Source organism: Trichomycterus rosablanca, chromosome 10 (assembly GCF_030014385.1).
Source record: "Trichomycterus rosablanca isolate fTriRos1 chromosome 10, fTriRos1.hap1, whole genome shotgun sequence".
In the NCBI taxonomy this organism is placed as follows: Eukaryota; Metazoa; Chordata; class Actinopteri; order Siluriformes; family Trichomycteridae; genus Trichomycterus; species Trichomycterus rosablanca.
Window position 1 is genome coordinate 39,982,440 of NC_085997.1, and position 12,400 is coordinate 39,994,839.

A 12,400-nucleotide genomic window follows, 5' to 3' on the forward strand; every position below is an offset into this window, starting at 1 on the left:
TTAGTTCAGACCCGTACTCTCTGTTAGTGGTATAGAAATGATGACGCCGTTTCCTGTGCCCACCCACAGCCGGCTGCACGACACCATCAGCGCCGTGATCCTCACGAAGGAAAAACCCAGCTTCCCAGTACCTGGAACAAAAACCCCTGATCAGGAAATGAACCCACCTGAACCCACCAGTACGACGGAGTATGAGTATGGGAACTTGTGCTGACTTCTTACCCAGCATCTTGCTGACGTACGGCTCTATATCCACGTCCTGCAGGTGCTGATAGGTGTGAGCGTGGAAGAGTCTCAGGGTGGAATCCAGACGTATGGACACCCAGATGCCGTCCCCGTCCCACGCTAGCTGCCTGACCTGGCTCTCCTTGCGGGGGTGGGCGTCGAAGGACTTCTGAACATGGAACAGAACAGAGCTTGGCATGGCAGTCCGGACCGTAAACGCTGTGGTATAGGACTGCATCGTTCTGGTTCTGTACGCTAACGTCTGATAACATGAGTGTGGAGTGTGTTTGAATGTTCTGGGTATGAGGTCTGCAGTTAATATGAGCCTTTAACTGTTTGAGCAGCTTGTTTGTTTACACCACACACAAACATAGAATTGTTCAGTTTTCTGTATCATTATTATTATTAATATAATGAGTAGTAAAATTATTATTATTATTATCATCATTACAATGATCATTATTATTAACATACTGGCATTATTTATTATTATTTTTACTTATTATTATTATTGTTAGTATTATTTGTAATTTTTACTAATTATAATTATTTATTTTGTTATAATTATTATTATCTTTATTATTTATTTATAATGATTATCAATATTTTAATGTATTTATTATTATTATTGTTATTAAATATTACTATTACTATTATTATTAAATATTACTATTATTAAATATTATTATTAAATATTATTATTATTATTATCACTAAATATTATTATTATTAAATATTATTATTATTACATATTATTATTATTATTATTGTTAAATATTATTATTATTATTACATATTATTATTATTATTATTGTTAGTATTATTAGTAATATAAATTTTTATTAATTATAATTATTATTTTTTTATTTTTTTACAATAATGATTAATATTATTGTAGTTATTATGATTATCATTATCATTATTATTTATTTATAATGATGGTAATGATTATCAATATTTTAATGTATTTATTATTATTATTGTTATTAAATATTACTATTATTATTATTATTAAATATTATTATTATTATTATTATCACTACATATTATTATTATTAAATATTATTGTTATTATTATTATTAATGTTAAATATTATTATTATTAAATGTTATTATTATTATCACTAAATATTATTATTATTATTGTTAAATATTATTATTATTAAATATTATTATTATTATTATCACTAAATATTATTATTAGTAAATATTATTGTTATTATTATTATAATTTTTGTTCAATATTATTATTATTAAATATTATTGTTATTATTATTATAATGATTGTTAAATATTATTATTATTAAATATTATTGTTATTATTATTATAATGATTGTTAAATATTATTATTATTAAATATTATTAATATTAAATATTACTATTATTAGCTTTCTAGAGTAATCTCAGCTCTGCTATCGACCGGCCAGGTGCCTGATACGCACTGATCTCTCACAGAGACCCTCAGATCTCAGTACAGGCGCCTGATACGCACTGATCTCTCACAGAGACCCTCAGATCTCAGTACAGGCGCCTGACCGGTCGGTAGCACAGCTACTAAGCTAAATAATAGCACTGAATCGGTTCACCTCTATCTTCATGGCTTTGGGCTGGATGACGTAGATCTTGTTCCTGTAGCCACACCAGACTTTATCATGCACCACCGTCATGCAGCGGATGGAGTGATGCGGCCGGCCCATATCCAGCAGGTGGTAGTTGGTCAGATCCCACTGACCGTCTGTAACAGGAAACACACGACCATTAAACATCCAACTAAATTTTACACAATTTAGTCATAGTCAACTCCCATCCAGGACACAATGAAGGATTAAAATGTGAGTTTGGTCTCAAACATGCACAGATGTTTACATTTACATGCTAAATCATCACAGCATTTGCACAGCACAGGCTGATGGATGGTGCTGCACAGAGACGGGGGGGATAACGGAGATCGGTGCGCGACTCTCCGTGCACGATACGGATCTCTGTATGAACCCGGTGCAGGTGAAAAGAAGCGGTCGGTGCTGCACATGTGTCGGAGGGGGCGTGTGTCAGTCACGACCCTCCTCGGTCAGGAGCCTCACTGGTGATACTCACCTTCTCCTCTGTGAAAGATGGCCAGAGTGCCGTCAGCCAGCGCCACCAAAACTCTTCCCTTCACGTGTCTGAGGTGAACACGGGGACGAAAAAACATCAATAAATACACGAGTTTATTCTTCGTGTTTCTGTAGGAGAATCTTGGGCACTTACACGATCCCCAGCACCGAATCCTTCAGCTTTATGGAGTGAAGACATTTCCTCCACTGCGCCACCGAGGAGTGCACGTACACGCTGTAACAGGTTATAAACAGTTATTACAGAGTTTGTAGGATAACTAGGACCCTACTAAATGCACAGGAAAATCACAGATTTCAGGGATTTAAAGAGAAAAGAGCCACATTTCACGTCAGGCGTTAAATTTTTATATTATATCATATATTAAATGATCAAATAAATAGAAGCTACGGTACACAGCACGGCTACATTAATAGATGAATTACAAAAGTACTCGTCCATGTTTTGACCCCTCGCGTACACAGAATTGGTCATTAGTTTTCCAAACTCACGCTATAAACAGTTTTTATAGAGTTTGTAGGGTAACAAGGGTCCTACTAAATTCACAGGAAACTTCGATTTATATAGAAAAGAGCCACATTTCACTTCGGGCATTAAATGACTCTCATAAATGAAATGATAGAATAAATGAAGCTGCGACACACAGCACAGCTACATTTTACAGTTGAATATAAACCTGGAACATCCAGCGACGGTGTGAGGCTTCATGTTCCGTCTCACATACCGAAATTCTCCTCCGTGTTTTCAGCCCCCACTCAGCTACCAGAGTCGTGTTTTTAGCTGCTTTACACTTTCACATCTTGTGTAACCGAGCGTCTTTAGTTTGTGGAGTTTAATAAGATAAGATAATTCTTTATTAGTCCCACAGTGGAGAAATTCACAATAATAATAATAATAATAATAATAATACCTTCAAAAACAGTTTGTGCACGTGTATATTGTGGTTCTGCTGGGTGAGGGTGGAGGAGAGTCTGAGAGACGCTTATAGTCCTGATTTAGCTCCATCTGATCTCCACCTTTGGTTCTGTTCGGTTTGGTTCTGTTCGGTTTGGTTTTATTCTGTTTGGTTCTGTTCTGTTCTGTGTGGTTCTGTTTGGTTCTGTTCTGTTCTGTTCTGTTCGGTTTGGTTTTATTCTGTTTGGTTCTGTTCTGTTCTGTGTGGTTTTGTTCTCTTGGTTCTGTTCTGTTCTGATTGGTTCTGTTCTGTTGGGTTTTATTGTTTGGTTCTGGTCTGTTCTGTTTGGTTCTGTTCTGATTGGTTCTGTTCGGTTTGGTTTTATTCTGTTTGGTTCTGGTCTGTTCTGTTTGGTTCTGTTCTGATTGGTTCTGTTCGGTTGGGTTTTATTCTGTTTGGTTCTGGTCTGTTCTGTTTGGTTCTGTTCTGATTGGTTCTGTTCGGTTGGGTTTTATTCTGTTCGGTTTGGTTCTGTTCTGTTTGGTTCTGTTCTGATTGGTTCTGTTCGGTTGGGTTTTATTCTGTTTGGTTCTGTTCTGTTCTGTTTGGTTCTGTTCTGATTGGTTCTGTTCGGTTTGGTTTTATTCTGTTTGGTTCTGGTCTGTTCTGTTTGGTTCTGTTCTGTTTGGTTCTGTTCTGATTGGTTCTGTTCGGTTTGGTTTTATTCTGTTTGGTTCTGGTCTGTTCTGTTTGGTTCTGTTCTGTTTGGTTCTGTTCTGTTTGGTTCTGTTCGGTTTGGTTTGATTCTGTTTGGTTTTGTTCCGTTTGATTCTGTTCTGTTTGGTTCTGTTCTGTTCGGTTTGGTTGTGTTCTGTTTGGTTCTGTTCTGTTTGATTCTGTTTGGTTCTGGTCTGTTCTGTTTGGTTTGATTCTGTTTGGTTTTGTTCCATTTGATTCTGTTCTGTTTGGTTCTGTTCTGTTCGGTTTGGTTCTGTTCTGTTTGGTTTGATTCTGTTTGGTTTTGTTCCATTTGATTCTGTTCTGTTTGGTTCTGTTCTGTTCGGTTTGGTTCTGTTCTGTTTGGTTCTGTTCTGTTCGGTTTGGTTCTGTTCGCTTCTGTTCTGTTCTGTTCTGTTTGGTTCTGTTCTGTTTAGTTTGATTCTGTTTGGTTTGATTCTGTTTGGTTTTGTTCCATTTGATTCTGTTCTGTTTGGTTCTGTTCTGTTCGGTTTGGTTCTGTTCTGTTTGGTTCTGTTCTGTTCGGTTTGGTTCTGTTCTGTTTGCTTCTGTTCTGTTCTGTTCTGTTTGGTTCTGTTCTGTTTAGTTTGATTCTGTTTGGTTTTGTTCCGTTTGGTTCTGTTCTGTTTGCTTCTGTTCTGTTCTGTTCTGTTCTGTTTGGTTCTGTTCTGTTTGGTTTGATTCTGTTTGGTTTTGTTCCGTTTGATTCTGTTCTGTTTGGTTCTGTTTTGTTCGGTTTGGTTCTGTTCTGTTTGGTTCTGTTCTGTTTGGTTCTGTTCTGTTCTGTTTGGTTCTGTTCTGTTTGATTCTGTTTGGTTTTGTTCCGTTTGATTCTGTTCTGTTTGGTTCTGTTCTGTTCTGTTTGGTTCTGTTCTGTTTGGTTGTGTTCTGTTTGGTTGTGTTCTGTTTGGTTCTGTTCTGTTTGGTTCTGTTCGGTTTGGTTTTATTCTGTTTGGTTCTGGTCTGTTCTGTTTGGTTTGATTCTGTTTGGTTTTGTTCCGTTTGATTCTGTTCTGTTTGGTTCTGTTCTGTTCTGTTTGGTTCTGTTCTGTTTGGTTGTGTTCTGTTTGGTTGTGTTCTGTTTGGTTCTGTTCTGTTTGGTTCTGTTCGGTTTGGTTTTATTCTGTTTGGTTCTGGTCTGTTCTGTTTGGTTTGATTCTGTTTGGTTTTGTTCCGTTTAATTCTGTTTTGTTCGGTTTTGTTCGGTTCTGTTTGGTTCTGTTCTGTTTGGTTCATACGCTACACTAATGAATAACTTTAAATCCCTAAACACAAACCTTACATTTTAAATTGCGCTCATTAGGTAAAGCCTTAAAGATAAAGGAACACCCAGCAGGGATTTGTGCTCACTTACCAGCCGTTCTGAGCACCGAGCCACATGGTGGGCAGGACGCTGCTCATTTTGTTCGCCTCCTCCCTCACCGGGTCCTGTTCGTCAGGCACCGAGCTCACGCCGTCCTTCACCAGATCGTATTCCCTAAACCATCGACTAGTTAAAAGGGCACAGCACTTGACAACAGATCGGAAGGTCGCTGGTTCAAATCCCAGCATTGTTGGACCCCTGAGCAAGGCCTGCATTATTTTCCTTGCTTTGGATAAGAGTGTTTGAGAATGTGGACGGCAGATGACGTAGTAACCTAATGATACAGGTTCTAGACTAGAGACTGCCAGGCTGCCACTTGTTGGGCCCTTAAGCGAGGCCCTTAATACAATGCATTAATACTGTATTATAATCTAGGATGGATGTACCTTTATTTATTCCAGCTTGTTTGTAAGGGTCTGCACTGGAGAGGGTTAGGGGCCTTGCTCAAGAGCAGAGCCAAAATTCAAACCCACAACCTTCCGATTGACAGCCCGAAGCTCCACCCACTAGGATTTTAAACAGTAAAGGGGCGGAGCTTCACACCAACCATGGAATCGGAATACCTCTGCGTGTACAGGGTGTCTCCGGTGCTACTGACACCTAGAGGGTCGGTGAAGACGTGCTCGGTGTAGATGCCGGTCTGGTTCTCCTCTCCGGGTGAGGCGCTGCCGCTCTCCATGGCCTCCAGAGCCTCCTCGGCCACGCCCGCTCCGCCCCGCCCTGAACCCGGGGAACAGGAGAGGAGAGGTCGGAATAAGTGATCCCGATTCATCCCAATCGTGCACGAGAGTCACGTACTCTATTATCCCACGTCTCTGTGCAGCGGCATCGCTCCGCCGGAGGGGATTCCTCATAACGGCAGCAATTACCCCCTCTGCTGGCGGAGCGATGCCGCTGCACAGAGACCCTCGTCCCAGCCGATTGTCCGTATTTCATAATGAAATCGATTCTATTACCAGGAACCCTGGTCGCGTTCTGCACGTCGTCCGCGCCGGCGGTTCGGGCGACGGCGACGGCTCCTTCGACAGAGCACCCGACCACAGTGATGCCACCCAGCACACCCTCAGAACCCTCGCCGGAGCTGTTTTGTGCTGCCGTGCCACTCCGACACGCCCCCTCGGCGTTCGCGGGCACCTCTTCACCAGCCGGGTAGTCCGTCTCCCGGGCACCTGCGGCACAATCACGTATAGATCAAACGTTACGCCGGGAAATGACACGTCAGCGATGCGCGGCACACGTGGTCCTGCCCACGGGCGGCTCTGACCTGGGACGCTGGCGATGCACAGGACGTGGGAGCCGCAGACCAAGAAGTTCTCCAGGATCTTCCCGGGCTGGTTGGCGTCGATCACGATGACCTTGGAGGTGGCGTGGGTGGTGGTGCAGATCCACACCAGGCTGGAGAGCTCGTCCTGATGCCTCAGCTCCTTCTCCTGGTCCTGGTGAGGAGACACAATGTCAGCCGTGCCATCAGCTCTGCCACTTCAGCAACAACAGGGATCAGAAATGGGTGCCATGGCACTGTGCACTGGGTGATCGATGGGCTATAAACAAATACCCTTCCACATACCAGCCATAATCCCCCCTCCACCACACTTTACAGTCAGACAGGTACCGTTCTCCTGGCGACCGCCAAACCCAGACTCGTCCATCGGATCTCCAGACGGAGAAGCGTGATTCGTCACTCCAGAGAACACGTCTCCACTGCTCTAGAGTCCAGTGGCGGTGTGCTTTACACCACTGCATCCGGTGATGTGAGGCTTGGATGCGGCTGCTCGGCCATGGAAACCCGTTCCATGAAGCCCTACACACTGTTCCTGAGCTCATCTGAAGGCCACATGAAGTTTGGAGGTCTGTAGTGATGGACTCTACAGAAAGTTGGTGACCTCTGTGCACTATGTTCCTCAGCATCCGCTGCCCCACCCTGTCATTTTACGTGGTACCACTTGGTGGCTGAGTCGCCGTCGTTCCCAATCGCTTCTACTTTGTTATACCAGCACTGACAGTCGACTGTGGAATATTTAGTAGTGAGGAAATTTCACAACTGGACTTGTTGCACAGGTGGCATCACGGTACCACGCTGGAACTCACAGAGCTCCTGAGAGCGACCCGTTCTTTCACTAATGTGTGTAGAAGCAGTCTGCATGCCGAGGTGCTCGGTTTTATACACCTGTGGCCATGGAAGTGATTGGAACACCTGAACTCAGTGATTTGGATGGGGGAGTGAATACTTTTGGCAATATAGTGTATATTGCACCTCTGTCCCACATTTTTAACCCCTATGGGTTTCCCCTCACCCCGTATCCTGCGTTCTCATTGGCTGTAGTACCACCTTTCACACTACATGATTTTGAGTCGCTGACAGGTCCAGATATTTAACATGCTGGATATTTTTCTTGAGTCTGCGAGTGATGGAGTTGTTGAACGGTTCACACACAGCGATCGAGAGCCGAGTTTCAACCCCGAAGAGAACGCTGAGTTGCTTCTGAGCTGCCACATCTAGCGGCGACCGGTCAGCGAGCAAAAATCGTGTAACATGAACCAGACATAAGACGACATACTGACACTATACTGAGCATCACTCTAGATAAAAACGACTGAAAAAGCTGAAAATGTTCATGTAAGTGTTCGGCTGGCACCAGCCCTGGGCGGGCGTGTTTGTACCTTCAGTTCCTGCTCCAGTCGGTCCAGGCTGCTCTGAGAGCCTCTCTTTGGTCGGGGGTTCAGGCCGGCGCCCTCCACACCCGAAACATCCTTATAAAACACACTGGCTCCAACTATAGAGCCTCCATCACGGGTCTTCCCTCCTGATAGATTCACTCCTGCAGCACACCACAGCTACACACACACACACACACACACACACACACACACACACACACACACACACACACACACACACACACACAGTACTGGGGTCAGGAGCTGAACTGTCTTAAAGAAACACCATCCAGCGGATTGATGAGATGAAACATTTACCTTCATAGAAGCATCTTTTTCATCTACAGGTCGGAGGTACACCGGAACAGGGAGATTCCTCGTCCTGCTGTCTCCATTCGAAGCCTTTTAATAATAATAATAATAATATTAATAATAATAATAATAATAATAATAATAATATTAATAATAATAATAATAATAATAATAATAATAATAAAAGTAATAACAATATTAATAATACCATTAATAATAATAATAATAATAATGATAATAATAAAAGTAATAACAATATTAATAATACCATTAATAATAATAATAATAATAATACCATTAATAATAATAATAATAATAATGATAATAATAATAATAATAATAATAAAAGTAATAACAATATTAATAATACCATTAATAATAATAATAATAATAATGATAATAATACCATTAATAATAATAATAATAATAATAATATTAATAATAATAATAATAATAATAATGATACCATTAATAATAATAATAATAATAATGATAATAATACCATTAATAATAATAATAATAATAATAATAATGATAATAATACCATTAATAATAATAGTAATAATAATAATGATAATATTACCATTAATAATAATAATAATAATACCATTAATAATAATAATGACAATAATAATGATAATAATACCATTAATAATAATAATGATAATAATACCATTAATAATAATAATAATAATAATAATAATAATATTACCATTAATAATAATAATAATAACATTAATAATAATAACATTAATAATAATATTGATAATAATAATAATAACTTTAATAATAATAATGATAATACCATTAATAATAACAATAATAATATTAATAACAATAATAACATTAACGATATTAATAATATTAATATTAATAATAATAACATTAATAATAATAATAATAATAAAAAATAATCATAATAAAAAATAAATACAATAATTATTATTATTATAAAATTAAAATAATAATAACAGCAAAATAATAATAATTATTATTATTATAATAAAAGAACAATAATTCTTTAATTTTCCTGTGGGTTTAGTAAAATATCTATCTAATGATAATAATACTACTACTAATAATAAGATGAATAAGAATAATAACAATTAGAATAAAACCCTGGACCAGTTTCAGATAATACTGATCTAGAGTTTATTTTAACAGATAAAAGGACCAGAATTAACTCAAAGAATAAAACGGCAAGAAAAAAAAACATGCTGGTTAAAATGATAAATGCTAGTTTAGAATGAAATAAAATAATAAGTTTATAAGAGACACACCTTGTATTTGTGAGGGAGACTCCAGCCACAGGCCTGAACCCGACCGTCCTCCTTCTGTACGTGAGCCTTCACCTGCTGGTACTGAGCTCTCTTCTGCTCCCGACGGGACACGGTGTTCTCCACCCCCGGCCTTAAACCAGAGCGGGAAGGACAGTAAACAACACTACTATGGGTACACCAGGACCCCCCCTGTACAGTCTTACAGGTTCCAGACCAGCAAGATTATGGAGCCGGAACGGAAATGATTTTTCTGACCCGAGAACCATTTTGCAGTGGAAAAGTGCAGAACCGTTCCAGATTTTGGCACCAGCGCTGGTACCATGCCAGTGGAAAATTGCCTCGAGCCTGAGAGAGGGGGTCAGTTGGGGGGTGGCTAAGGCTGTGCGGTGGATGGGCGCCCTGTCCAGGGTTTTCCTGCCTAACATCTTATGTCTACTGGTGGAACCGGAACTGGATCTGCACGACGCTAAGCAGAATAAATCGATTTATAAAGAATAAATAAATAAATAAAAATTCCATTTATTTTTGCTTGATATACAAATTTTAATTAATATAATAACAGTAGTAATAATAATAATAATAATAATAGTAATAATAATGATAATAATAATAAAAATGAAAATATTATTAATAATAATAAAATAATAATAGCAATACAAAAATAATAATATTAATAATAGTAAAATAATAATAATAGTAATAATAATAATAATAATAGTAAATAACAATAATAATAATAATAATAGTAATAATAATAATATAGTAAAAACAATAATAATAGTAAAAAAAAAAATAATAGTAATAATAATTATAGTAAAAATAATAATAATAGTAATAAAAATAATAATTATAGTAAAAATAATAATAATAGTAATAATAATAAAAATAATAATAATAATTGTAATAATAATAATAATAAAAGTAAAAAAAAATAATAATAGTAATAATAATATAATAATAATAGTGATAATAATAATAATAGTAATAATAATAATTAATAATAATAATAATAATAATTAAAAAAATTATAATAATAATAATAACTAATTCTAACCACTTTATCCTGGTCAGGGATGCAGCCAGTCAGGTTCCACCACAGGAAAAGAATCTATCGCAGGACTTCAGCCACCTCACCCCTCTCAGACACAGCCGATGGTTTCTGTTTGGTGCCCATTCGGCTGGTAGCACTGCTAAGATTCGAGGCCTGGACCTCAGCGGTGAGCTAGCGTAACAGACCGCTGTGTTCGAGGTTTTTAATTCATCATGCTACAGCAGGTACTTACTCTTCATTCAGGAAGTCGAAAGCTTTGGACTTGTCGCTGGGCAGCTGGGCGAGGGTGCTGCTTCTCTTCTTGACGGAGGGCACGACGTGTGAGGTGGGGGCGTTGTACTTGAGGTTTACCGGCGCCTCTGGTTTCTTGGCGGCGGCGCTGGAGGACGAGCTGAAGAGTCTGCTGAAACTGAGGAGCAGAACAAAGGACGAGAGAGACAGAGAGAGAGAGAGAGAGAGAGAGAGAGAGAGAGAGAGGGCGACACACAGGCCAAAGCAGTAGCAGTGTTAGTGATCGTAGGTGAACCGTTAGGGGTCAGCAGGTCACCTCCCAGACCCAGGACGCGCCCCGCCCGGCTTAGCAACAACAACCCATCAGCCTGCAGTTGAGCAGAACACTGCAAACCAGTTCATGCACACCAGCAATATTTCTCAGAACCAGTAAAATAATCCAGCAGGAGTTTCTACACTCAGCTGGTTGAACCCTAACCCCAACCCCCCCCCCCCCCCCCATGGTGCTTCACATCTACATTCAGCACCGACGACTAGATCTAGATTTATTTATTTTTTCCTCTATTTAATTATCTTAAACCTGCACTTCATAAAGACTCTTGCCAACCCACCTTCTGCAAACACACAGCAAACATGAGGCAGAATAAAGAGAACAAACAAAAGGACACACAACATGAGAATAAATTAATATAAAAAAAAACCAAAGTATTTTAATCCAGACACACCACAGCCAGAAAATTCCCACTGATACAGAGACCTGGGAATGGTAACGTGTACATTTGGGTTTAAGCTTAACGTGGGGTATGGGGAGTGGGGGTATGGTAAGGGGGTGGGTTGTACTATCAATAATAATAATATAATAGTAATAATAATAATAATAATAATAATAATAATAGCAATAATAATAATATTAATAAAAATAATAACAGTAATAATAATAGTAATAATAATAGTAGTAATAATAATAATAATTATTATTAATAATAATAATAGTAATAATAATAATAGTAATAATAATAGTAGTAATAATAATAATAATAGTAATAATAATAATAATAATAGCAATAATAATAATATTAATACAAATAATAACAGTAATAATAATAGTAATAATAATAATTATTATTATTATAAATAATAATAATAGTAATAATAATATTAGTACTAATAATAATATAATAATTAATAATAATATTAATAATAGTACTAATAATAATAGTAATAATAATAGTAGTAATAATAATAATAATAATAATAATAGCAATAATAATAATAATAAAAAGAATAACAGTAATAATAATAGTAATAATAGTAGTAATAATAATAGTAGTAATAATTATTATTATTATTATTAATAATAATAATAATAATAGTAATAATAATATTAGTAGTAATAATAATAATATAATAATTAATAATAATAATAATAATAGTAATAATAATAATAATTTAAAAAATAATAATAATAATAGTAATAATAGTAATAATAATAATAATAGTAATAATAATAATAATAATAGCAATAATTATAATA

General features: G+C 37.2%; 1 protein-coding gene across 2 annotated transcripts in view; it reads right to left on the reverse strand.

Annotated features, from left to right (window-relative positions):
* spag9b (sperm associated antigen 9b) overlaps nt 1–12,400 on the reverse strand; it is a 43,072-nt gene that overhangs the window by 3,158 nt on the left and 27,514 nt on the right. For both annotated transcript variants that reach the window (XM_063003343.1, XM_063003345.1), the window contains 13 exons: nt 10,868–11,044; nt 9,585–9,714; nt 8,311–8,394; nt 7,996–8,169; nt 6,599–6,770; nt 6,291–6,503; nt 5,898–6,054; nt 5,326–5,448; nt 2,474–2,554; nt 2,321–2,388; nt 1,813–1,961; nt 223–394; nt 18–131 (listed from right to left, as the gene is read on the reverse strand). In XM_063003343.1, the coding sequence (XP_062859413.1) occupies nt 18–131; nt 223–394; nt 1,813–1,961; nt 2,321–2,388; nt 2,474–2,554; nt 5,326–5,448; nt 5,898–6,054; nt 6,291–6,503; nt 6,599–6,770; nt 7,996–8,169; nt 8,311–8,394; nt 9,585–9,714; nt 10,868–11,044 (1,814 nt within the window). The remainder of the gene's footprint in view (nt 1–17; nt 132–222; nt 395–1,812; nt 1,962–2,320; nt 2,389–2,473; nt 2,555–5,325; nt 5,449–5,897; nt 6,055–6,290; nt 6,504–6,598; nt 6,771–7,995; nt 8,170–8,310; nt 8,395–9,584; nt 9,715–10,867; nt 11,045–12,400) is intronic.